We start from the raw sequence: 27,360 nt of genomic DNA, 5'->3' as shown, positions 1-27,360 counted from the left end.
CGGGTCTAGCAGGGTATGTTTGTTGTTTTCGCCCAGCGAAATGCTAGCACACACCGGCCCCGTTTCCACGCCGTGAAAATAGCCAGACGGTTCTTGTTACAGCGTTAACCCCACTCTTCTGCCATTCGCCACCAGTTGTATTCCTAAAACTGTTTTCACAGGAAACTTTTTTTCCTGTAGGGAGTTACAGGCCTGTTGGTCTTTTTCTTTTTTTAATTGAAAAAGCAGTCTAAATAACATTAAACCCCGTTTCTCCTTTCTGTTGTATTTATCTACATCAACATGATTTCTCGTTGCACGATGGGTTTCTGATGCAGCTCTCATTTATTCACACCACTCTTAATGATACATAATGCACTCTGATGGGATTGAAAGGTTGTAGCCTAATCGTTGCTCTCAGTACTTGTACCCTTAAGTTAATAAGGTCAAAGGTATGTTTTGAAATATATTCTTTGCCCACATTTTTTGTTTAGCTTGTAAGTACGGAAGATAACGTAAAATATCTAGGATATATATATATATATATATATATATATATATATATATATATATATATATATATATATATATATATTTGTGTGTGTATGACATGACATGAGTCATTTGTGGTTTCGGGGCTGAACATTAAAGAAGAGTTTTTAGAAATATAATTTTATAAATGGTCATTATAAAGCATTATTACTGCCTACGTTCATATTTGACATGTATCTCAACATATGGGTAGCAGTGTCTTACAGTGTGCATTTATTTATAAAGATTGGATGATAGAAACATTTACACTTCATGCAATATCGTTTAAAGCATGGCTCTTGACAGCATCAAACTCTTTGGTGCCTTATAATGTGCATGCAGCACTGACACACATGAAGTCCCAGAGGAATTGTTGTTTCACGGGCTTCCCCTCCCTTCTTCTCCTCCTGTAGGTATCCCTGTCTAAGCCTGTACTGAGCAGATTGTTCTGAGAGGAAACGGATAACAAACAGGGGAAGTGAACATGGCTGGGACCTCTGGCTTCTTTTCCAATGGACCTGTGCCGTGGATGGACAACGCCACAGAGATGAACAACCTGTACCGAGACCTGGAGCTGGGGACAGTACTGACACTATTTTATTCTAAGAAGTCCCAGCGGCCAGAGAGAAGGACATTTCAAGTAAAGCTGGAGACCAGGACTATTATCTGGACTCGGGGCACGGATAAAATAGAGGGCGAGAGTGAGTATTCTGTCAGTGCAAACATGCTCATACAAATATCAGCGCTCCTGATGACTGGTAAATTTGTAAGGTATATGTGCCAGAACTGGTTGGTTGGCATGCAGTCAGAAATATGATGGGTGCAGCGTTTTTTTTAAGATGCTTGAATGCCTCACAAAAGACTTGCACGATGGGCCGACATGATGGTATTGTGAACAGTTGGATAGTGTTGTCAGTTAGGATGTGATGTCACATCTAAAAGCCCCAAATAATTGAATTCATACAGCAAAGACGCAGTGAAATCTCCACTGATTCCACTGATCAATAAGAGACTGGTAGTGCAGTGATATTGTAGATGTGGGATTTTTTTTTATTTTTTTTTTATACATTACAGCTAAAAGTGCTTTATGCGTCAAGTAACTAGTCGCTATTGGTGTAAGATATTTTAGTTGATGTCTACATTGGAACCCAAGGCAACTGATTAACCTTTAAAGATGCCAAAACCTTTGTGTTGTGAAAAATGTAAGTTGTACTGCCAGGATTAAAAATTAAAGTTACTGAGCAAATACATGAGTAGTTTAAGAGGTTGGTTGGTTTTACAAGGTTTTTACACTAAAGACAGTTTGGAGAAACTGGGATCAGTACGGTAGAAGTAAAACTGAACCGGCTGCTTTTTAAGCGCATAAATCAATCTGATAGCTAAAGTTGTATGATAGAAAGAAAACATGCAACCCCGCCTGTGTGTCGTAATATCAGTGTTTAAAGTGCTTCTTTACTGAACCACAGGTTGCTTAAATGTTCAGTTGTTTGGGATTATTTTCTTGCAATATAATATATTTATTTCTCTTGGAAAAAGCAGGTATGAATATCAGAGGAAGAAGAAATTAAATCACGTGTCAGGTACAAATAGTTGTAGGGTCGACGCAGAGAAGAAACACTGCTTCCTTGCGCTCTTTTGTTCCTTTTTAATAGGAATATTCTGTATAGTACCAGGAAGCTGGCATTCAGGTTAATCTTCAACAAAGCAGCGTGTCTAACTGAGGACGCACAGGCCTTTAGTGAGTCGTAATGTCATCTGTCTCTTGGGTAGCAGGATGCCTTGTGCACAGCTGCACTCTGCTCCGGATGCAACAAAAAGAGCACACACACACATACACAAAGGAGGGTAGGCTTAGTGGTGTTCTTTTCTTTTTTTGTTTTGATGTTTTTTTGTTTTGTTTTGTTTTTTTGGTAAAATCAGTATCATCTTCTTAGTGAAGGGTTTCATACGCCCATGAGCTCATAGCTGCCATTTGATACTCCTGGAGAGGTGAAATTGGCCTGAGCTGCTCATTAATGTTCAGAAATAGAATACCAGGGTTTTTACTGGAAGTGTGTAATCGTTCAGGAACGATTTGGCCCCGTGTATTTACCCCTTATCAATGGCAATGAAAGAATGATGTCCATTAACTGTGGAAACGGCAGTCTCGTATGCTTCTAAATATAAAGTGCTAAGAAGTGGACCCATTTGTTCCATCCTCTCTTAAAGTGTATTTTGTGCATTTTTTTTCACCACTCCACGTGATTTGCCTTTCAGTTTTTGCCCCGTGTTTCCAATCAGATAATTGGCTGCACTCATTTGTGGCTCGCACACTTGTATATTACTCTACAGCACACTATGATGTATGTGCGGCTTGACATAGCAGGATGTGGTCTTGCAGAATGATTGTCAGTAGACATACGTGCCTTCTGAGCGTGTCATAAATATGCAGCTTGGATACCTGGGCTTCACAGTCTGTCTTTTTAAGTGAAAAAGTTTGCTCCAGTTCTGTTAGTCACTACATGAGTGTACAGTTTGTTTTCAAAGAGACTGCTGCAACACGTCCTGCACAGCATCCTCAGTAAAACTCAGCAGTATCATGCGAATCATTTTCTAACCCCCTCGTTTAGTGTGTGACAGATACCAGGTGACATGTACATGAATCGAAATCATGTTTGAGTCATTAGGCACCATCAACTCATTTTAATATCAGAGAGCTACGGAGATGGAAAGTGAGTTCGCTGGCAAGCTTTGATGAACTCTGAGCCGCTTCTAGAGTTTTATGAATGAATACTTTTATACTCTCAACCATTTATTTGAGTTTTGTGTCCTGGTTTGAAAAACCCCCAAAACAACTTAGTTCTTGTAACCTCATAGTCATACCCTGTTATGTTTACAAGCTCTGGTTGAAGAAACTGAAATACAATTGGCAAAAAAAGGCATAAAAGCACATTATTTAACAAAAATGAAGCCAAAATGCAGAAGCAGTGTGTGAAAGACTAATGCTGCCAATCAGATGCACTTATTTGGAATAGAAGAGAGTACGTCTTTATTGTCATTGTACATGTACATCGAAACTGTGAAGGAAATATAAATAGACAATAGGACAACAGTAATAAATAACAAAGCAAGATGAAGTCACTCATTAAAAGGGCAAATTGCAAAGGACTTGGTCCGTATATATAGTCTGTATGTAAGTAGCCTGAAAGATGAGGTGCTACGTAGACAATGGCTCACATTAGTGGGGTGGTGGGCAGGTGTATGTATGGAAGACATGGTGGTGGTGGCCTTAGCTGTTTGTGAGTCTGAAATTGATCATCAGTGAGTGTGCAAAAGCAGATGTTTCAGGAATTTACTGCTCTGGGGAATTCAGGTGTGTTAACACAGTGGCAAAGAGAAAAGACATCAGGGAAGTATATGAGGCCATTTCCAAAAAAATTAAAGTCCATCAGTCTTTAAGTGTGGATCTCCTAACAAATTCATTGCAGACCTTGCAATCCTCAGAAAACTGCAAAAAACCTAAAAGCAACATCTCGGACTGTACAGGCCTCAGTTAGCATTTTAAGTGTTAAAGTTTGTGACAGTAAAAAAAGAACAAGATGGAACAAATATGGCTTGTTTGGAAGCCTCTTCTTAATAAAAAGAACATGACAGCACCGCTTAGGCAAAAATGCATGTGAGCAAATCACAAGACTTCCGAGGCAATGTTATTTGAACAGGTAAGACCAAACTGGAGATGTTTGGTAATAATGCAAAGCACCACCACTAGTGAAAACTAAACACAGCATGTCAGCACAAACACCCCATACCAGTTGTCAAGCATGGTGGTGGAGAGGTGATGGGTTGGGTTTGTTTTGCAGCCACAGGAGCTGGGCACCTTGCAGTCATTGAGTCAACCATGAACCATAAGTATTCTAGAGTGAAGCCATCTGTCTACAGCTAAAGCTAGGCTGAAACTGGGTCATGCAACAAAGCAGCAAATCTACAACAGAATAGTGGACAAGGCAAAGTCCAGACATCAGCCTGAGTGATATGCTGTGGTGGGACCTTAAGAGAGCTGTGCATAAATCAATGCCTGCAACGCTGTAAAGAAGCGTGGGACGAAATACCTCCACAACAATATGAGAAACTCATGAAGGCATACAGAAAATAATTACTACAAGCTATTGCTGCTATAGGCAGCTCTATATGCATTTGAATCATGTGATGTAGTTAATTTCACAGTTTCTTACTGAATTGTGGTTTATTTATTTTGTTATTCATCTGAAGTTCTATTTACCTAATTGTAAGACCTGGTAAAGACTAAATAGTAATTTATTATGTCCTGATATGAAAAATCTTTAATGTCCTTCCTTTTTGCCGTGGCGTTGGGCAACATTAAATTGCTCATCTTCAAACACAGCGTCACAGGCTAGCTGCACTGTTTAGCAGGTTATATTTAATAACATACTGTAGAAATGTTTCTGTCATCCAGTTTATCTCTGGTTGAAGAAAACCACTGTGGGTAAATTTGTTGCATCTTGATAAGCCTGGTGTGGTGTTCATTAGAAGTTCTACATCCTTTCCACTTTTGCTCAGTTGAATGTTGAGAAAATCTTCTCTAAATCTGTAAGTGTATAGTTGGACATTAAGTTTTTATGTATATTATGGACAATAATGAACAGTTTATTGCAAACATTACAGAAAAGCCCCCCCAGATTTTTGGTTTAGAATATGTAAATGTGTGTGTGTCTCTATATATATCTATCTCACATCACAGCTCAGACACTGATAAAATTAAATATAAACATTACATATTTTATTAAACACTTCTCACATGTAGTGTGAACCACGCAAGGATAAATGGTCAGCAGTAAGCATGAAATTCAACTCGTGGGCAAAGTCTTGTAGAAATGCAAGCTGCAGTGTAATATTAATTCCAGGACAAATGCATATAAACTTGCTAAGTAATGACTGACGCATCGTAAGTTTGAATATGAGACTTTTTTCCCCTTTATAAACACTACATAATGATGCCGTGCTGCAACTGCTCCTAGGTTTGGGACAAAATCGATGCTGCAGTATACCACATCCGCTTCCTCCTATGGTGTTATCAATACACTAGCAACAGAATCAATTTTTTTTATTTAACCCTGTGAGGCCTCAGTCAGTACTCTGACCCCTAAGCCTATATTATCAGAGTATGTGATTTTATTTTTTATTGTTTCATTCTTTTTAACCTTTAAAAACTGACAAGCGTCTGTCCTTTAGTTTTTCTCCAAAGCTTACAGCAACGCTAAAATGGCTATGCGAATTAAACTTCTTGCGCATCCTGCCAATCTAAATGGATTCCTTAGCTAGAGCCACAATTTCTTGACTCTTCATGTTGACATTGAGCAAATAAAAGAGGTTAAAATGAATGTTGTTAACCGGCTTGCGTTGAGGAAGAAGCAGCTCGGAAAGCGACGATGGCAGACTGCAAGAGAATCGGAGAGCTAACTGAGTGAATTTACAGACTATTCAAAAGTTGAAAAATTGTGATAATACTCACTGACAATACAGTGCACTGAATACATGGATAACTCGAGTTTTTTGGTCTTTTAGGGATATTTTTCACAGATATTTGTTTTGCACTCTACTGGATATCACTGAACTGTTGCATTGTAATGACACGAGTTACTTTCTACATCTACTGTTGCATTGATCTGCTCAGTCACAGAGGGGCAGTTCACATAAATGCAGAAACGGTCAAATTCATGGCATTTGAATAAGAGCTGTAATTCTAGATGAGCACAAGAAAAGAAGCCACATCTATTTTGATAGTAATTTATGTCTTTTAACAAAAATTCCTCAAATATGTTTATAGATTTTTCTACTGTAAACATTGTTGTTTGCTTAATATGACTGCTAACTCAATATCTTTGGGCTGTGGACTCTGATCGTGACAAAATTAGATATTGAAATTTGGACTCTGGGGAAACTAGGATGGGTATTTTCCACTGCTGCCCTGAGATTTTACACTGTCATCGGGGCAATAATTGGCAGATTCATCTACAATGAAAGGATTCATTGACAACCTTTTAATTTGAATGGTGCAGGAATGTGAGGCGTGTTCAGGTGTAGACAGGATTTAGAACTGTGTTGTCGTCGTTGTTGTTATGATACGTCGGTGAGCAGTTTTGACAATAATTCAAACCACATACTGTTTTAACACGCACCACGACATTGGAGGAGTTCCTTTTCAGCAGCAGTACCAATAAATGTTCTCACCTGTAGCCTGGAAATCCTTTTTTGAGAATGAAGAAGTCTTTGGGTTGTTTATGTTAAGTTACATAACCAGCGGGTGGAATTAACTTGCACACACGTGTGAAAACTGTCGTCCTTCTGATGTGCTTTTTCCATACCTCCCGCAAAGGACGTGCATACACTGTAACACCTCAGACGTGATGTCATTTCTAACTGACCCACCTTTTTTTGTGTGTGTTTGTGTTACTCGTTTGGATCTGGCCGTAGTTTATATGTAAGAACATTTTCAACAAAATACTGAGACATTAGCCCTCAGGCAGCAACGCTGTTACTTAATCAGAAACTGCTTTCAGATTGATTGTCTGTATGAAAACGTTGTAAAGAGCAGGCTGTTGCTGGAAAACAAGCAGAACTCAACAGCAGACTCGTTCCATTTAGAGATTGTTGGAAAGGGGAACTGAACCCTTTTAGCGGCTTGTCAGATGTTTGTCAGAGGAAAAGTCTTCTGCTGAAGTTGATCCCATATGCTGTCAGTGAAGCTCACATGGATCAGCTGATGTGGAAGTGTGCAGTGAAACATTGTCACAACATAGGCCGCATAGTCACTTGGAAATGTTCAGGGTTTTTTTTTCTTGCTTTAGAATGGATGGTGCATATAAACACGATTGATCTGCTTAATAGTTAAAAAGATGAATCTGGGGCTTACCTCACAGATTTATTTCTGGCTATTTAAGGTTAAAAATATAAAATATGCAGTCCAGGTAATTTGTGGATGTGCCCCATATGCAAGAAAGATCCTACAGTGTCAAGTTCATATTGCATACCCATATGTTTTTATTTATTCTATAGTCATCTTTATATTTTCTCACTTAGAATATTTAGCAAAATAATTGCTCAATGGTCCTTTGCTGACATTGTGAACATGATTATCAGTCAAAACTCTTAAGTCTGCGTGGCCGAGTGTGACGTTTTCAGTTGCCATGAAATTCTAAGCGAATTGTGAACGTATTGACTTTTGACACCACCGTGGTTCAGTTGTAAACACTGCAAGAAGGTGTGCAATTTGAACCCATGCAGAGTTGAAAAATATGGGCTACCTGGGAAAAGGACACTGTCACAGAAGCGATTCTTAATCTCAAGATTTTGAGTCGCTGGTTGAATGCAGTTCAGTAATAATCATGCTTATGTCTTTACCCATCCAATCCAATATTTTAGGCTTTATAGCAACACTAAAGCTGACAGTTACTTTTGATTTGTTTTATTTGTGATATTCTTTCTTTTAATTTTCTTAGTAAATGTATGTGAAATGTCAGAAAGTTGGGCCTTCTTCCTATATTTTATTTTTGGTTCACAGTATTTTCAGTTGTATAAAAATGGAAAAGAAGAACATCCTGACATTGTGTGTGAAACAGTAGAAGTTTGACATTTTAGATGAAAAACAGAAATGTTCTTTTTGATCGTTTGCTTTTTCACAATATCATAACATTGGCTTATTTAAAGTAAAACAACAACAACAACAAACAAAAAGGAAATTGGGGGAAGGGGATAAACTTTACATTGGCCAAAGTTTAAACATCAGGCTGTCATATTTTTACTGACAATACTTTTGCTTGGGTATGAAAAATGTTGGAAGACAGGGCACAGCACAGAAGGAAGTGTGGTAGTGTTTTGCAGGATACCTCCTCTCATCTCTTTTGGTAAGGTTACACCTCTGGCTATCTCTTTCTTTCCTGCATCTGTCTGAGGCAAGCTCCAAATATTTTGACACAAATGACTAAAAGTGTTGTCTAACAGATCAGCCTGTCAGAAGTGCTTCAGTCTAAACGGAAGTCTGCTGGCCCGTGTGGCGGGTTAAGTAAACGGAGATATGATATATGATTAGAGCACAGTTTGGTGAAATTCTGTGAGAAGACATTTTTATGCTTGAGAAAAGAACATGCACATGCTCACCTATACGCAAGCACAGATGTGGTGTGTAGGCGACAAAGGCACAGGATGTGTGGTTCAGGGGCAGGAAGAGGAGCAGGAGCTGAAAGAAGTGTGTGTCTGTGTGTGTGTGTGTGTGTGCTTAGTAAGAGAGTCCCTGCTGTAGGTCTTGAACTGCAGTTAATGTAACACTGATAGGAACCCGCTGTGCTACTTTGCAGCCCACACACTTGTAAAGTTTCTCAATGATTGTTTATGGAGTTGAGATAAAATTATATCTGGTCTTTTTTTTTTTTTCCCTCATTTGTCATGTCTACAGATAAACCGTGAAGCCGTTGTGTGAAAACGTTAGCATGATCATAGTTCCGATCATATATTGTTTAAATGTTTAAACACGCACACTTAACAGCCTGCACTTACGAGCACAGGTAGGTACATACTGTGATATATTTGTCATGTATATTTATATTTGAAATCTCAATCATTTAGACCTGACCAGTAGCTTCTAAAAAAAACAACCCAAACAACAACAAAAAAACTGCCCTCTCCCCATTGCTTACTAATTGGTGGTTTTTGATCTATACTTGAATGTGGTTTGGGTCACCGCCTCAGCTTCATTGTTTTATGTGGTCAGAGGGGCTGCAGGTACTTGCACAATGTTTTTATTTTTTGTATGTTAGACTGTTAGGGTTAGTACTGAAGTGTTTCATGTTTCCTACATGAAATGGAATTAGAAAACAAGGAGAGCTTGGAGCTAAGTCTGCAGTTTTGTGCCAGATACTGTTATTTTGATTATTAACATATCATTGCATATAAGTTTTGCGCACCATATTCACACCAGAATATTACCGTGTCATGTGTTGGGAACCTGCAGCTTTGTGTTTTGCTAACTATTACATATCTGTCTGTATCTACAGTTGATATTCGAGAAATCAAGGAGATCCGTTCTGGACAGAAATCTCGGGACTTTGATCGCTATGTGGAGGACTCTGCAGCACGGCTCGATCAGGCCCACTGCTTTGTTATTCTGTACGGCACAGAGTTTCGCCTTAAATCACTCAGCCTGGCAGGTATGCTCAGAGAAGGACTGCTTACACATTGACAAGAAGTAGCCTGTTACCATTGTACCTCAATAAGATCATTAGTACCATTGATAAATCAAATCTTCACATTTTGTTTGTTGCTAGGCTTCTTGTATTTTTAGCCTGTGACAGAATTGAGTTATTTAGATCAGCTGTTTTTGCTACAGCAACATCTGATGAAGAGATGACCATGTGGGTGCAAGGGTTAACCTCGCTTGTGACTGACACATTGAAGTCTCCAACACCTCTTCAGATCGAGCGGTAAATCTGAACTCAAAGTTTGTGTAAATAGACGGCATTATCTGTTTTCTGTATGCAAGAAATCGCTTAAGTCTTTCTTTCTTTTCCTTAATTTTAAGGTGGTTACGTAAGCAGTTCTACGCAGTCGATCGCAACAGAGAAGACAGGTAACTAAACTCGGTCAAAGGATATCAGCTGCAGAGTTAATCAGATCGCCCTCACAAGAAATGGATGTTATAAGATGTAACTCAATTGTTTGCTACACCAGTTGTGTGCCCTTTCATCTAAGAGCACATAGACTTGCTGCAACTGGCTGGTAGGTGTCTTTGAGAGAGCTCAGTTGAGGTGTAGTAAGGGAACTAACCCCTCAGCCGCACACCAACAACTCTTCCTGCAGCAGGAAACAGACTGCAGAGAATGGAGAGGAGATGTACAGAGATGTTTGTCTGTTACATCCCTGACAGGCCTTTGTTACTGTGTGTGCGCCGTGTATTGTCGTTTCTGGCCAAAATTCCAAGCTGTGTAGCAGAAGTGAAGCCCAAACCACTCAACAGAACATGCAGGGTGTCTGTTTACAAGGTTTCAGCCCATCTGTAAACTCAAAATGGCATTTCTGCCTCACAATAGTATCTACAAGTAGAAGTGTTTGCACATGTTGCACATGCTTATCCGTGTTTGTTTTATTTTTCAACAAAACGTGTTTAGGATATCCTGTAAGGATCTGAAGAGCATGCTGAGCCAGGTCAACTACAGGGTGCCCAACATGAGGTTCCTCCGAGAGAAACTTCCGGTAACCTCTTGCTGCTTACTTTTCTTATCACAAACCTCCTTCCCACTCCATCTCCCCGCCAACTTCCCTTTCACGATGATGTTGTTTGAGGCTAAAGATTTATGATTTGCCGTTAACAGTCATTTCAGTTTTCTTTCTGATTCTCTGCTTCTTTTATAGGACTCGGAGATGAGGAATGGAGACGTGTCCTTCAGCCAGTTTGCGCAGCTTTATCGTAGTCTCATGTTTGATGCCCAGAAAAACGTAAGTGCAGTCTTTTTATGTATCCACAGATAGTCCCTGTGCTTTCATCCCCCTAGCACCCCATCTGATGCTCTGCCAAGGCTCACTTCATCTCCCATCTGTCCGTCCTCAAATGGCTTCAAGATCAATATGCACCAGCTAAAAACCCACCAAACCTCTCTGGTGGAAGCCATTAGGACACACAAACACACACACACAGATAAGAAGGCAGGCAAGCAGGGGTCAGATAAAATGGATAACCTCAGTGCCCTCCCCCACCTCACAGGATGTCTAACACTGAAAGTGCAGCGCTTTGATTAATTACTTTAAATGTTTTTTGTCTCTTTACTATCTTTTAGATGGAAATCCCATTTCTTCAAAGGTAGGCATACAAAACGCACACACATACAGTGATGTTTTCTCTTGCATCACGGTTGTTTGCTGAAATTAACCAGTACTTTTTCTATCAGGTTCATTGATAGACCAGAACAGAGGATTTCCCTGGAGGACTTCAAGAGCTTCCTCTTGGAGTCTCAAAAGGTATTCTCTCGGTTGTTGGACATTTACATACTTTATTGCCGATTTGTTTTCTTTCCATGCTCTAATGCATGTTTGTGTTTGCTGTTGCAGGAGATGTGGGCCACAGATAACAACAAAGTGCAAGAGTTTATGTTCGGCTACCTGAAAGACCCCCTGAGGGAAGTGGAGCAGCCTTATTTCCAGCAAGACGAGGTATGCGCACCTCGATGCCTCACTCTTTCTTTTCCCCCCTTTTCTCACTTGTGTTCTTGTGTTTTTTTTCTGGGTCTTCGCTCACTAACGGAAAAATGTACCATGTTTTCATAGGTTATGTTTTCCGATTTCCCCCCTGTGTTGTTAGTGTGGGAGGGAGATGCTCAGAAATTAACATGACTGGCCATGATCTTGGCCCTGAAGCACCTCCTCCTACACAGATATAAAAGGTTATTGAGTATAGTGCGGCATGACAGTTCTGCAGAAAGCGAAGGATGATTTTTGTGGTCACCGTAAATCATGAATAAAAGAGGAAAGTGGGACAAGCGAGCCTGCAGGAGGTGATGCTGTGTCTTCGTGCCAGAGGATGTTAGGTCACTGGTGCCCAGGCCTTGATTATGTGCAAAGAAAAGCCCATGAATAGTTAAAAAAAATAGATACTTTATTTTAAATATTATCACTACATGGAAATTATTAAAGTTGAAGTTTAATGGGAATCTGATATGTATAAATCCTACTCTAATGTGATGTTTTTGTTTGCTGATTATGGAATCCAATGTCATTATGTGTTTAATACACAAGTTAAATCTAAGAATCTGGATTAAGCAATTATGACAATAATTATGACATTTTGAACCCCACATGTTCCCCAGATGTTCCATCTCAGTTTTTCTTAGTTTTTGTAATTTATTCATGTTGGCAGTTGTGCATGGTCAGTGATTTAACAGTGTTTTTTTTTTTTTTTAGAAGCATTCATATTATTTTGACATGAAACATTTATCTTAGTACTTTATCTTGTAATTTCCTACTTGTTAGCATGTGTACAAGTTGACTGCCCTGTGGTTTAGAGCAGCGGTCCCCAACCCCCGGGCCTCGGACCGGTACCGGTCCGTGAGTCGTTTGGTACCGGGCCGCGAGAGTAGAGGCTCAGGTGTGAAATGTATAGTTTTCAGGGTTTTTTGTTATCGTTTTTATCGTTAACTCGGTTTTCCTGGGTCTTTTCACGTGTGTTATGAATAAATCTTCTTTGTTTTCGGTACCGGTACTACTTTTATTTTGTTGTATTTATCCACGACACCTTAAAGGCCGGTCCGTGAAAATATTGTCGGGCATAAACCGGTCCGTGGCGCAAAAAAGGTTGGAGACCGTTGGTTTAGAGCATTTGTGTTGTTTAAGCATTAGGAAATGTGCCAGAAAAATGTATATTTGCAAGGTGTACCTGCTTACAGGATAGATGGGATCGTGCAGTGAAATGTTTAGGTTTTGTATTTGTTTTGTTTTTTTACTTTATATCTTGGAATTTAGAATTATATTGAAACCAAGATAGACCTTTTCACCAGTAACATAAAAATAACAATAATTTTGGTGGAAACACAAACTCAACAGTTCTCACAGTCCAAAGGCTGGATCAGAACTTGGCAGTTCGCCTCTCCTTGGGGGCTCTAGTGCATGCCTGTGCATACAAACAGGTGTTGAGCCACTTCTTAAATGCCTTAAGCAACGGTGCCCTGATTCCTGAGTATTTAGGTCAGATGTTTTTAAGAATCTGATCATTATCATTTCAGTGCCACGTCGGTATATTGCTAGGGTCTGCAATTCTTCCCACTTTTCACTGCTCCTCATTCTCTCTTGTGTAGTTCCTCACATACCTGTTCTCCAAAGAGAACACCATCTGGGATTCCTCCCTGGACCAAGTGTGTCCTGAGAATATGAACAACCCCCTGTCTCACTACTGGATCTCCTCTTCGCACAACACGTAAGCATGAAGGGCATTTATGCATGTGTCTGGTTTGCCTGCTTTAATTGGGCCCTGGGAATGCTGGAGTTCTTGAAACCTCTGCCCAAAAAGAGGTCTTTTGAACTGGCTTCACACATCAGATAAAAGCGTATTATTTAACAATCTCTTTCCCGAATGAGATCCAGGCGTTTATTTTGCAGGAAAATGTATTTTTCCTCCCATTGAAAAGTGTGTGAAAGTCAGCGCAAGTAATTCTGTACTAAATGTGAAACAATGCTCATTGGAGCAACGGAATGAAAGTTTCCCATGTTGCTTTGATTAGGCTTGAATTGACTGACTGAATGAGTAAGAAGTATTTATCCGGTCAACAGAGGAGAACGAGCCCTTTTGATATGACTGTATTGATTTATTTATGTAATCACCATAAAAAGTGTGTTCGTGTGTTAAGACACTCCCTGACATGTTAATCCTGTGTGGCTGTGTGTTTTGTGTACGTACTTGACAATGTGTGCTTATTTTTAGCTACCTGACAGGAGACCAGTTTTCCAGTGAATCGTCCTTGGAGGCATACGCACGCTGTCTGAGGATGGGCTGTCGCTGTATTGAATGTAGGAACACACACACACACACACACACACACACACACACACACACACTGGAAGGTGTACGGTTTACCCACGAGTAGTAAATCACCACTGCTTGACTTTTAACCAACTAATTAACTTTTACCCACTTTCTTATCCTTCACAGCTCGACTTTTAAGCCCAGCTAATACACCCTTAACCAGGTCCTCACATGCAAATACTTATGCAACCGTTCCCGATATTGCTTTTCAGCAAACCCTTGTCAGGCAGGTTTCTATAAATAAGACTTGTTTGTTGTAGATCTTGTTTGCCTTGAAACATACAGATCCTGCAATTGTCTCGTCACTCACACACATCTGTTGATTTTCTTTATCCTTAAAGGATAAAAGATAAAATGATGTTACATGCATGTGTCTATGTTTTTTTTTTTTTTTTTTCTTCAGTGGACTGCTGGGATGGCCCTGAGGGAATGCCAGTCATCTACCATGGGCACACCCTTACAACCAAAATCAAGTTTTCTGATGTCTTGACCACCATCAAAGAGCACGCCTTTGTCACATCTGAGTGAGTGTGCATGACAACGCGCTATTCTTGTTTTGTTTTGTTTTCTTCTCTTTTTATGACTGTCAGTGGGGATGTGGTGATTAACAAGCTAAGAGATGGTGAAGATAAAGAGATGACGGGCACACACTAATGTAGAAACACTGTAGGCAGGCCACAGTGACATCACTGTGAGAAAATAAAAGTCACATCAGAACAAAGTTAAACAAGGGGTTTCCTTGGATTTGCCACTCCTCTGAGGTTGAATCGGTGGTCCCTTTTACAGATATCCCATCATCCTGTCCATAGAGGACCACTGTAGTATTGTGCAGCAGAGGAATATGGCCACTCACTTTAAGAAGGTGTTTGGAGACATGCTTCTAACCAAGGCAGTGGATATCGCAGCAGATGGGCTGCCCTCACCCAATCAGCTCAAGAGGAAGATCCTCATCAAGGTCAGAGCCTCTTGGAGTCATGAGAAATCTTTTGATTTTTGGGGGGTGGGGATTAGTAACCTTACTCTGTCTGTCCTTCTCCTCTTATCTGATGCAGCATAAGAAGCTCGCAGAAGGCAGTGCCTATGAGGAGGTGTCCACCACCACTCCCTACTCAGAGAATGATATCAGCAACTCCATTAAAAATGGCATCCTGTACCTGGAAGATCCCATTAACCATGTAAGCATGTTCAGTGTATAAATAGTTTCTGAATCCTGCACGAGAAAGAATTTTTGGGCAGAAATGGTCAGAAAAGAAAAACTAGCTTCTGTAGCACATATGCTTTATGTGGTGTTTATCAGTAAAAACATGAAAAATCAAGTTAAGACAAATTATGTTGCAGTCTTCCTTTATCATCTCTTACACTTACAATTATAACTCAGACATGCTTTATCAGCATTTTTTCCTTGGGATATCAAGTTCTTATTCTGTATCATCTTGTGCCACTTTGCACTGTAACACATGGATCTTGTAAATATTTGATCCAGCTATTTGAACTAACAATCTGTCTCATTTCTCTCCCTTCATCCCAGGAGTGGTACCCTCATTTTTTTGTTCTGACCAGCAGTAAGATCTACTACTCAGAAGAGACCTCCAGTAACCCGGGAAACGATGATGAGGAGGAGCACAGAGAGGTTAGTAGGTCTGACCTGCTGCTGAAGTACAGAAATTATTTTTGAGCGTGAACATTTGTTCGCATTGTTCGGAATTTGATGCAATTTTAATATTTAGAGGTCTGTGGGAGGCTCTTATTTAGAGATAAAGTATGTAGATACACATAAAGTGAACACATCTTGAATCTTCCCAGGTGTCCTATGGTATGGATCAACATGTGACAGAGAAATGGTTTCATGGAAAGCTTGGTGCTGGGCGGGATGGACGGCAGATAGCTGAGAGGCTGCTGTCTGAGTACTGCCTGGAGACTGGAGCTCCTGATGGCTCCTTCCTAGTTCGGGAGAGCGAGACTTTTGTCGGAGACTACACCTTGTCTTTCTGGTAAGTACACATATTTTGTATTTAAAAAAACATCTATTGGATTTCAGGGTGGAAACGGTAATTTAGGGGAAATCACTTTTAAGTATAGGAAACTTTAACTTGTATGTAGAAAACTAGCACGTGCCACTAAAATATAACCAAATTTAAGTGTCGCACTGGCAGATCAGTCACAGTGTGGCGTGTGATCTGTCTGATATTATGAGCTCTTTGTGAAAGGAGGGCAGGACAGATCAGTCTCTGTTATTTACCTGCAAGCTATGGGAACAATGTAGAGATGGTATCACAAGGCAGTTTGTTAAAGATGAACAAGAGTTCACGTGTTCTTAACTTGTTTATCAAACTGGAAGAAAAACTGACCTTTCATTGTATCTCTCTCTATCTCTCTCTCTCTCTCTCTCTCCATGCCTCCCATCTCTGCAACAGGCGCTCGGGGCGGGTGCAGCACTGTCGCATCCACTCTCGTCAGGAGGCAGGCAGCCCAAAGTTCTACCTGACTGACAACCTGGTATTTGACACGCTCTTTGCTCTGATTACCCACTACCAGCAGGTGGCGCTGCGCTGTAACGAATTTGAGATGAAGCTGACTGAGCCGGTACCTCAGACCAATGCTCACGAGAGCAAAGAGTGAGTACACATATGCATTTTCAAAGATTACTGAGAAAGTGCTGAATTTATTACGTGATGTGCATCATATTTTTGTTTTTGTTTGTCGCAGGTGGTACCACGCCAACCTCTCCAGGAGCCATGCAGAGAACATGTTGATGAGGGTTCCTCGCGATGGGGCTTTTCTAGTCAGGAAAAGGGCAGAGCCCAACTCCTTTGCCATTTCATTCAGGTAACTTAGTTGCCAGTTTAAATCTTAGATGATCAGCATATTGAGTGTACATGCACATAAATGCCTTGTATCATTGTTATTTAGCAGAGTTCTCTCTTTGGGTTTCTTCACAGAGCCGAGGGTAAAATAAAGCACTGTCGTGTGCAGCAGGAGGGTCAGACCGTGGTGCTGGGCACCTCAGAGTTTGACAGCCTTGTAGATCTTATTAGCTACTATGAGAAGCACCCTTTGTACCGTAAAATGAAACTACGCTATCCCATCAACGAGGACACACTGGAGAAGATAGGCACTGCTGTAAGTACCACATTATACAGTCTACAAAGGAAACGTCTGGCCAGTGAAAAATGCTGTATTGTTTCATGGCATTATGCTAGTTTCATTCTGTGGTGAAATCACCACCAGCCTAGCAAAAAGAAAAACAAACTCATAATGTATTGCCCAATAGGAGCCAGACTACGGGTCACTGTATGAGGGAAGGAATCCAGGCTTTTATGTGGAGGCTAATCAAATGCCAACATTTAAGGTAAGAGTGCAGGATGGAGAAATCGACAGTTAGCTGAGATCTGCAACATCAACACTTGGACATGTAAACATGACGTAACCTTGTGTGCTGTCTTTCAGTGCACGGTGCGAGCCATGTATGAGTATAAAGCCCAGAGAGACGATGAGCTTTCCTTCACTAAGAATGCTATCATCTCTAATGTGGAAAAACAGGAAGGGGGATGGTAAGTGAGTGGCATCAAATCCATTCAGGAAGTAGCTCTTAATTATTAATTTAGACTGCAAATACGTGCTTAGCATTAGAGAACTACGGTAAATTAGTGAATGACACATTTAAAATTCTCTTAGCTGTCCTGGGATCATTTTCTAAATATGAAAGGCTTCTAAATATTTACAAACCACATCCCTTGTCTCTTTACCCCTCCCGCCTCTTCTTCTTTCAGGTGGAAGGGTGACTGTGGAGGAAAGAAGCAGATGTGGTTTCCGGCAAACTACGTGGAGGAGATCAGTCCGTCAGCAGCCGAGCCTGATAGAACTGTGAGGATCAAACCCTTAAAACGAGATGCTTACTCAAGCACATTTTTTTTGTATTTATTTAAAGAGAAATGAGTACACCTGCTCCCACCACAGTGAGGTCATTCATGTCTTCATTTACAAAGATACATATGTGCTCTGTTTTCTGTCAACAGGAGATGACAGAAAACAGTCCTCTTGGAGATATGCTGAGAGGAAGTCTTGATGTGTCTGCCTGTCAGATTAGTAAGTAGCACCTTCGCTTCCTGTAGCAAGTCACCTTGAGAGCAGTAAACCCCTACTAACTGCTTTTAAAAATAAATTTAATTGTAGGACACAGTCATCACTAGGGCTGGGCAAAATGATTATTTTCCTAATCGATGAATCTACCGATTAATTTTTCAATCCGATTCTGTTTTGATTTGATTTGATTATCGATTATTTCCGCATTATTTGACTTGTATAGCAATTTCACATTTACTAATTTATGTATCTCAATGAAAACACAAATTTCTTCATTTCAACACCTTTTAATAAAAAAATTGCAAAATAAAGTTGTAGTAGTACAATCTTATATTAGAGATAGCATTTAACAAGAAATGAAATGTGCAAAGTGCATAGCCGTCGTGCTTCCTTTTCTGTTAAAATATCCCCATACTGTAGAACTGCGTGTTCGGGTGGAATGATTTAAGTCGACTGCGGCTGCCTCACTCGTGTTGCCGCTACTCACTGCCGCCATGTCTGTTTTGAAAGTGACGACGCGTCGGCGTAATCGATTACGTCGACACGTCGCCCCGGCCCTAGTCATCACTCTCTTTATTGTTATTTTTCTCCATTATCAGCCTCTTAGTTTAATAAGTCTTCTCTGTTTTTATTATTACTGTTGCTTTTCTCTCCGATTTGCATTTGATATGTTATTGACATCCTGCAGCCTTGTCAGTACACCCCTATTAGGTCTGGCACATGCTGCCTTGCATTGTTAACCTGAGTCCGTTTGTCCATCTGGGTGGCTCGTTGGCACCATCTAGTGGTAGTATGAAAGATGAGCTAAAAATGCTCAGAAAGTAATTGCATTCATTTACGGTACAAAAACATGAATGTTTTAATTAAAAAAAAACCCAACTATATTCTAAAAGGGATTATTTGGTTTTATATAATCCTTTCATTCTTTAAAACTAACTCCTTGCTGAATGTTATCACTTATTGTCTAATACTGGATGATACAGATGGTTTACAATAATTGCTATGGATTTGTCATCTTGGGCTCTTCTCAGGTGGTTCTTCTCCACCATGTTTTCTTCCTTTGCTTATGGTCTGTTAGTCTAGTATGTCCATGATTTCAGCACCAGCCTCATTTATTTACTTTTTTAAAACCGTCATTACTTCCATTTATTGGTTCCCTTTTTCTAACTTTTTTCTTTTTTTTTCTCTTCAGATGTTCGTACCGAAGGGAAAGGCAGCAGGCCTTATGTTTTCACCCTGACACAGAATACCCCTGTGCGGATAGGCATACCGCTCGACATCGCTGCAAACACGCAAGAAGAGCTCAAGGAATGGGTGTTCAAGATCCGTGAGGTCACCTTGACCTCAGAGGCCAAGGTAAATATACAGAAATAATATGCTTCACATGAAATGCACTCACACTTTGGGTTTAAGCTGAGCAGTGATGTGCCTCACTGTTGGTACTACTATATTTATACTTGTGCCATGTCTGTGGCCAGATAGAAGAGGGGAAGATGATGGAAAGGAGGAAGAAGATTGCACTGGAATTATCTGACCTTGTCATCTACTGTAGGCCTGTGCCATTTGATGAAGAAAGTAAGAACTATGTGCACTCACTCACCTGCACACATAATAAAAAGAAAAACACCAAATGCAGATGGGGTCACATTTCTCTTTTGTCGTCGCTTTTTTTTTTTTTTAGAGATTGGCACAGAGCGAGCCTGTTTCCGGGACATGTCATCCTTCCCTGAAACCAAGGCAGAGAAATACGTCAACAAAATCAAGGGGAAGAAGTTCCTGCAGTACAATCGGCTGCAGCTGTCCAGGATCTACCCCAGAGGCCAGAGATTAGACTCTTCTAACTATGACCCGCTCCCCATGTGGCTCTGCGGATCTCAGCTGGTAGCACTTAACTTCCAGACAGGAGGTATCTTCTCTTCCCTTCTGAGAGCAAAGCTGGAAGACAGACAGTACATTTCATTTGTTTACGTGTTTTTTACATTTTTTTCCTTCTATTCCTTCCTCTTTCCCTCCCTGCAGACAAGCCCATGCAGATGAACCAGGCCCTGTTCATGCTGAACGGAAGAAGTGGCTACGTCCTTCAGCCGCCCATCATGAGGGACGACAACTTTGATCCCTTTGACAGACAAACACTACGGGGTGTGGAGCAAGTCAGTCTAGAGATTGAGGTACAGTAGACTGAGGACTGGATTTTTCTGCTTTTGGGTGTGATGCAGTTGTGCAGAAAGGAGTCTGCCCTTCATCTCTTTGGGATAAATGAAGCGGGTGGTGGTTATGGAGACAGACAAGGTGAAACTGACAGGTGGTGTTTTGTTAACAGTGTGATTGTAGTTGCCCACTGGAGCAGCAGCAGTGATTGTAACACAGCTCGGAGAGGTAACCGAGGTACTTTACAAAACCTAGCAACCAATTGCTGCAATTTACATGTAAATACATTCCCCTTTAGTTGCAGATGTAATAATATTTTTTGATTAAAGGTAACTCACTTTTCATAAATTATGAATAAACATTCATGAACTTGTTTAGAAATCAAGTCAGGAAGCTCATTGTTGTTTCTTCACTGTGAGACTCACTGACTGCTTCCAATGGTGTACTGCAAACACTGCTCATAGTCATGCTTTTAATTACACATGTTTAAAGGAGGAGTTCAACCTGTAGTTCAAACACTCAGTTAGCAATTGAGCAGAAAAACACATTATAAGATGTCACTGATGGAAAAGCATTGTGTGTTTGTGTGTAGCAACATGTTAATGTAAACAAAAATTCCAAAGACGTAATCGCTTTTTGTCCTCTGAAGGTCTTGGGCTCCCGGCATCTGCCCAAGCATGGACGTGGCATCGTTTGCCCTCTGATTGAGATCGAGGTGTGCGGAGCGGAGTACGACAGCGCCAAGCAAAAAACAGACTCTGAAGGTGAAGCTGCTCTTATTTAAACACGAGTTCCTCTGCCAGTAAAGACAGGCCCTGCCAAAACTGGGGAGGAAGAAAAAAAAAAAAAGCAGTTGCTGTTTACTGGATATATTTTCCTCGTGTAATTTCCTGTATGGTCTGAGGAAAAACAGGAAGTTATACAAACAACTGTGCCATGTGTGGGAATACAAAGGGAAAACATTGAAACTCGCACAGCTCTCATCAGGTCGTTATGACAGAAGAAACACTTTTTTTTTTTTTAATGTTTTGATGGTTTAATGCATAGATTTTGTTTGCTACATACTTTGATGTGGATACTGGGAAATTTTACTGCAACCTATACTTTATTCTCTAAAATTCCCATCAGTGAGTAAGGACAGGATTTACTTTAGTACAAATTTAAGAAATGTAATCTATACTTATAACGACTTTTTTTTCAGTATATTACTAAAAAGTGGTATATCGGCATATTGTACTGTGGGCTCTAGCAGCATTTGTTCCCATTTATATTTATTTGCCTGTACTGGTTGTACACACACTTTTTAAATGTCAATCATTTTATCAGTGAAGTTCATCACCCCTTTGAATTTGGCACTTATTCAAAACTAGGTCATCAGATAACTTCTGTTACTTTAGATGGCAGATTCTGATGTAAGCCCAGCTCATATTTATCTTTTAAATATAAATACATAAACATAAACTCAAAATTTTAACACATTTGGCATTTCCTTCTGCTGTTTTTTCCTCACTGCTCTCTGGTTCTACAGAAAGGGCAGCGAGCCAAGGAAAAATAATTTTCTGTTAATGACATACTCTCTCTTTTTTTTTTTTGTCCTGGAAAGGGTTTTATTTCCGTGTAATGTAGAGGTGCAACCTTTATCTAGCAGCTAATTACAGAAGTCTTTATACTGCTGTTACAAGGGAAATATAATTGCACAAATGTTAGAGAATTGAGAATACACCCTTTACATTTTCAATATTTCTTTTCTTCTGTAGCTGATAATGGTCTCAATCCCACTTGGCCGAGAAAGACATTCCAGTTCACCGTGTGCAACTCTGCTTTTGCCTTTCTGCGTTTTGTGGTGTATGAGATCGACATGTTCAACGACCAAAACTTCCTGGCTCAGGCTACGTTCCCCATTCACGGGCTAAAGACAGGTACGCCTTCAACATGTCTGTAAATAGTTTTTACATGTTTTGTTGCTGACTTTAAGTATCTCGGGGTCTTGTTTGAGGTGAGGGGTGAGTAGAGCGGGGGATTGAGTGTAAAAGTGAGTTTTACCAGTCGATCTACATTTATCTGCTCACTTACAGGCATGAGCTTTGGTAGTGACCAATGCAAGCACTGGAAATTAGCTTCTTCTATACAGGGAGTGCAGAATTATTAGGCAAATGAGTATTTTGTCCACATCATCCTCTTCATGCATGTTGTCTTACTCCAAGCTGTATAGGCTCGAAAGCCTACTACCAATTAAGCATATTAGGTGATGTGCATCTCTGTAATCAGAAGGGGTGTGGTCTAATGACATCAACACCCTATATCAGGTGTGCATAATCCGGGCTCTAGACTAACTTTTTGCCATGGGCGTGCCGGCACGCCTAACTTTAAAAAGTTAGGCGTGCCGGCACAAAAGTTAGGCGCACACAAATTTTATAATAATTGATATAATATAATGTGTTTTTCTGGATACACTGTGCTTTTTCAGCATTCAAAGATTGATGACACCGTGTCAGAGCACTGGCTATGAATTTCAGAAGGATCAGGCCTTAACAGAAAAGTTAGCAATAGTTCTTTTCCTATTACAGCTACATCCACTTCTGTCGTGCCTAGGCTGCTCACTAGGGCTGGGTATCATCACTGATTTCTATAATCCCTTCAATTCCGGTTTTCAAAGTCCCGATTCGATTCAACTTAGCCTCAGACAGTCAGAAATATTATAATTCTGATCATTTATCAGTACTGACTTCATCAGAATTGTGAACATCACAGCAGATGCCTTTGTGTGAAACTGAGAATAAAACACAGAAAAACATGAAGGAGATTTTCCTGGTCTGGCTTTTTATAGCAGATAACCTTAAAAATATTCTACAATGTTCTGCATATAAAGTTTAAATTTCTTCAGTATTGAACAACAGAAAAAATAGGCTTTCTTGTCCGAGGTCATTTAAGTGAAAAAAAAGAAAAGAAAAAGACAGCAGCCGACAGCGCTGTAAACAACGGTAGACTGGTGGGCAATAAGCGAATGAATAAAACAGAAAACAGAGATTGGAGACGGGAAACTGTTCTTGAAGTACAGAGAGAGATAGAGAGAGAGCTAGCTGTGCATGAAGTGTGATTTTAATAGTCGTGGAAGCAAAACAGCAAAATTCATGATGACACTGACCAAATGTGAAGCGCAGTTTGCTGCTTCTTTTGCTGCTGGCTCGGTGAATTTTGGTTCAGCGCAAAAAGACGTAAACACAGCGCGGACCGGACGCATCAGGATCGCTAAGCTCCGACAGCGTGTCCGTCTGCGGGCCGTCAGGTGAGAAAGCCGAGAAAGACAAAGTTGATTCTGATGCGTCGGTCCATTCTGTGTTTACGTCTGTGTGTGGAGTGCGTTTACCTGCTCTCATCTGCTGTTTGGTTGTTGTTGAAATGGTTTTGTGAGCTTTAATCTGAGAATCTGGCGTTTATGACAAAACACAGTTATATTTAAAAGTCGATTCAGGATTTAATTAATTGATATCGCTTTATTCAAGCTACTCACCTCCATCTATCCACCTGCACTTTCAACTGGACCACGGCCAATCAGAGAGGTCCCGCCCCTTACTATCTCTGATTGGTTTAGTCCACGATAGGGGCATAATGTGTGTCTGTTGTTGACCACAGGGAAGGTTGCAGATATATATATATATATATATTTTTTTGCTACCCAAACAGTTGGTCGCACAGGTGCAACCAAATTTATTTATTTTTAGCCGCACCACTGAAAAATTTGGTCGCATTTGCGACCAAATTGGTCGCACTCTAGAGCCCTGATAATTATTAGGCAACGCCCTTTCCTTTGGCAAAATGGGTCAAAAGAAGGACTTGACATGCTCAGAAAAGTCAAAAATAGTGAGCTATCTTGCAGAGGGATGCAGCAGTCTCAAAATTGCAAAGCTTCTGAAGCGTGATCATCGAACAATCAAGCGTTTCATTCAAAATAGTCAACAGGGTCGCAAGAAGCGTGTGGAAAAACCAAGGCGCAAAATAACTGCCCATGAACTGAGAAAAGTCAAGCGTGCAGCTGCCAAGATGCAACTTGCCACCAGTTTGGCCATATTTCAGAGCTGCAACATCACTGGAGTGCCCAAAAGCACAAGGTGTGCAATACTCAGAGACATGGCCAAGGTAAGAAAGGCTGAAAGACGACCACCACTGAACAAGACACACAAGCTGAAACGTCAAGACTGGGCCAAGAAATATCTCAAGACTGGTTTTTCTAAGGTTTTATGGACTGATGAAATGAGAGCAAGTCTTGATGGGCCAGATGGATGGGCCCGTGGCTGGATTGGTAAAGGGCAGAGAGCTCCAGTCCGACGCAGACGCCAGCAAGGTGGAGGTGGAGTACTGGTTTGGGCTGGTATCATCAAAGATGAGCTTGTGGGGCCTTTTCGGGTTGAGGATGGAGTCAAGCTCAACTCCCAGTCCTACTGCCAGTTTCTGGAAGACACCTTCTTCAAGCAGTGGTACAGGAAGAAGTCTGCATCGTTCAAGAAAAACATGATCTTCATGCAGGACAATGCTCCATCACACGCGTCCAAGTACTCCACAGCGTGGCTGGCAAGAAAGGGTATAAAAGAAGAAAAACTAATGACATGGCCACCTTGTTCACCTGATCTGAACCCCATTGAGAACCTGTGGTCCATCATCAAATGTGAGATTTACAAGGAGGGAAAACAGTACACCTCTCTGAACAGTGTCTGGGAGGCTGTGGTTGCTGCTGCACGCAATGTTGATGGTGAACAGATCAAAACACTGACAGAATCCATGGATGGCAGGCTTTTGAGTGTCCTTGCAAAGAAAGGTGGCTATATTGGTCGCTGATTTGTTTTTGTTTTGTTTTTGAATGTCAGAAATGTATATTTGTGAATGTGGAGATGTTATATTGGTTTCACTGGTAAAAATAAATAATTGAAATGGGTATATATTAGTTTTTTGTTAAGTTGCCTAATAATTATGCACAGTAATAGTCACCTGCACACACAGATATCCCCCTAAAATAGCTAAAACTAAAAACTACTTCCAAAAACATTCAGCTTTGATATTAATGAGATTTTTGGGTTCATTGAGAACATGGTTGTTGTTCAATAATAAAATTATTCCTCAAAAATACAACTTGCCTAATAATTCTGCACTCCCTGTAGTGTGGCAGATATCTTCCATAGAGAAGGCCGCTACTCTTTCATATTCAAAGGAGCCAGCTGAGGAGTTTCACATATCTGACTAGTTAGGGTATCTCCCCATAAGACCTGGAGGAGGTGGTGTGGGCCTCCCTGCTTAGACTGCCTCCCCAATTGGCAAAAAATGGATGGATGGATCTTTTTGCAGACCACTAATAAAAAATAAATAAATAAATCTTTTGCTTCTGTCTTTATAGGTTACCGGTCAGTACCTCTGACGAACAGCTACAACGAGGACCTGGAGTTAGCTTCTCTGTTAGTCCACATGGACATAACCAGAGGAAGGGTGAGCTCCACAATGTTTGTACTGTCAACAAACCACTCAAAAACATGCAGACACAACTTGAAGAAGGCCAAGCAGACATATTGCTGACAAATTAGTAATGAGTGCTGTGAAAGCCAGATCTTGATTTTTTTTTATTTTTTTTATTTTCTGCTTTTTAAAAATTTTTAATTTTTTTTATGGAAGGATAAATAGTCAAATGAGCTTTACACAGATTTCGTTACCTTTGGATCGAGGTAAACGTACTCCTACCCTGTTTCATGACTTTATGTAAAGCTAGGTGAACATGTAGCTGTACAGTTACTGAACAAACATGAGAGTGCTTTTACTTTTTGCATCTAACCTAGGTTTTAATTTCCATCGTGTTTAATTTCCTGTATGTTAATAATACCACAGGACAGCCTCTTTTTTTGATTCTTACTTTAAAAGCAGGGGTGAGTGTACCTCATGTCTTAGTAGTGATAGTATACTGTACATGTTTCTGAATTACATGATTTGTATGAAAAACAATTAGCTACTAACTGGTGCAAAAATGTAAAGGCAGTGACATTAAAAGAAGAAGAAATGCATCACTATTTTAACACTTAAACCATGAGCCCCGACCCCATCACACCCTGTGTATACAAACATAACCCTTCGTTTAACTCAGCCCACCACCCCAGGCTGACTGAGCTTCGGGTGGGATCGCACAATTGAAATACGAGCAGCCACAAACAAAAAAACAAAAACAAACCACCAAATGTATAGTCACACATTAGCCGGCAGGTCTGCAATGAGATTCGTCAGATAGTGAATGGTGAAAAACACCCAAATGGGCCATAAAAGGCTTCCATGTATGAAAAAATATCTCCCTTGGGCCTCTCAGTACAGTGGACTGATGTTTCTGTGTACGAAAGGTGAACGCAATTATTTTTGTTTAAAGCTAATGCTTCATTAGCGGTCCCAGAATTTGCTATTAGTGGACATTGTTGCAGGGGACTCTACTGCTTTTATCTCGAGCATCAATATAAAGCACAGATTTGGAAAAATGAGTCCTTTTAAAAAACACTTCTGCTTGTCTGAGTTAAGTGCTTGTATGTTCTTTGTCTGTAGCTGCCTCCCTCAAATTATTTCTTAATCCCTCCCCAGCTTTTCTTCCCATTTACTTTTGCCTTTATAGTTCATCTTATGTTCTTGAATGACCTGACAAAATTATAAATGCAAGACTTTAAGCTCATCTTTGATTATACAGAGAACCACTAGTGTTTACTCCTTTGTTTTGTTTTTTATTTCAGGATGAAAACGGTGAGGTTCTCAGCCCATTCGCTGCAGTCGGGGCCTCATCAGTGTCGGCAACAGCTCAGTCAGTGCGGGAGCGTTTTGGGGAGCTGAGCTCAGTCTCCTCAACGTCCTCCAGCATGTCTCCTTTGCCTCAGTCTCCAGCCCAGGCCATGGCCTACAGAGGGAGGGAAGGCTCTTTTGAATCCCGCTACCAGTCCCCCATAGATGACTTCAGGGTGTCCCAGGAGACACTGCTGGACATGGACGCGCAAAACAGAAGGTGTGTGTGTGGTGTGTCTCTCTTTGTGGTGTTAGATGCCTGTCCAGAG

General features: G+C 40.5%; 1 protein-coding gene across 1 annotated transcript in view; it reads left to right on the top strand.

The window, feature by feature from the left end:
- Positions 1–27,360, top strand: part of plcg1 (phospholipase C, gamma 1) — a 28,089-nt gene that overhangs the window by 438 nt on the left and 291 nt on the right. The window contains exons 2-32 of the mRNA XM_026153710.1: positions 924–1,211; positions 9,558–9,710; positions 9,890–9,983; positions 10,082–10,129; positions 10,668–10,752; positions 10,912–10,995; positions 11,334–11,356; positions 11,445–11,514; positions 11,605–11,706; positions 13,344–13,462; positions 13,967–14,052; positions 14,472–14,592; positions 14,855–15,023; positions 15,121–15,243; positions 15,597–15,698; positions 15,872–16,059; positions 16,483–16,683; positions 16,775–16,894; positions 17,008–17,188; positions 17,340–17,417; positions 17,516–17,619; positions 17,839–17,932; positions 18,085–18,154; positions 19,344–19,507; positions 19,630–19,726; positions 19,833–20,057; positions 20,171–20,319; positions 20,949–21,063; positions 22,057–22,218; positions 25,686–25,774; positions 27,046–27,311. Of these exons, the coding sequence (XP_026009495.1) occupies positions 995–1,211; positions 9,558–9,710; positions 9,890–9,983; positions 10,082–10,129; positions 10,668–10,752; positions 10,912–10,995; positions 11,334–11,356; positions 11,445–11,514; positions 11,605–11,706; positions 13,344–13,462; positions 13,967–14,052; positions 14,472–14,592; positions 14,855–15,023; positions 15,121–15,243; positions 15,597–15,698; positions 15,872–16,059; positions 16,483–16,683; positions 16,775–16,894; positions 17,008–17,188; positions 17,340–17,417; positions 17,516–17,619; positions 17,839–17,932; positions 18,085–18,154; positions 19,344–19,507; positions 19,630–19,726; positions 19,833–20,057; positions 20,171–20,319; positions 20,949–21,063; positions 22,057–22,218; positions 25,686–25,774; positions 27,046–27,311 (3,899 nt within the window). The 5' untranslated portion in view covers positions 924–994. The remainder of the gene's footprint in view (positions 1–923; positions 1,212–9,557; positions 9,711–9,889; positions 9,984–10,081; positions 10,130–10,667; positions 10,753–10,911; positions 10,996–11,333; positions 11,357–11,444; positions 11,515–11,604; positions 11,707–13,343; positions 13,463–13,966; positions 14,053–14,471; positions 14,593–14,854; positions 15,024–15,120; positions 15,244–15,596; positions 15,699–15,871; positions 16,060–16,482; positions 16,684–16,774; positions 16,895–17,007; positions 17,189–17,339; positions 17,418–17,515; positions 17,620–17,838; positions 17,933–18,084; positions 18,155–19,343; positions 19,508–19,629; positions 19,727–19,832; positions 20,058–20,170; positions 20,320–20,948; positions 21,064–22,056; positions 22,219–25,685; positions 25,775–27,045; positions 27,312–27,360) is intronic.

This window comes from Astatotilapia calliptera, chromosome 20 (genome assembly GCF_900246225.1).
Source record: "Astatotilapia calliptera chromosome 20, fAstCal1.2, whole genome shotgun sequence".
Lineage (NCBI taxonomy): Eukaryota > Metazoa > Chordata > Actinopteri > Cichliformes > Cichlidae > Astatotilapia > Astatotilapia calliptera.
This window is presented reverse-complemented; position numbering and strand designations above follow the sequence as displayed.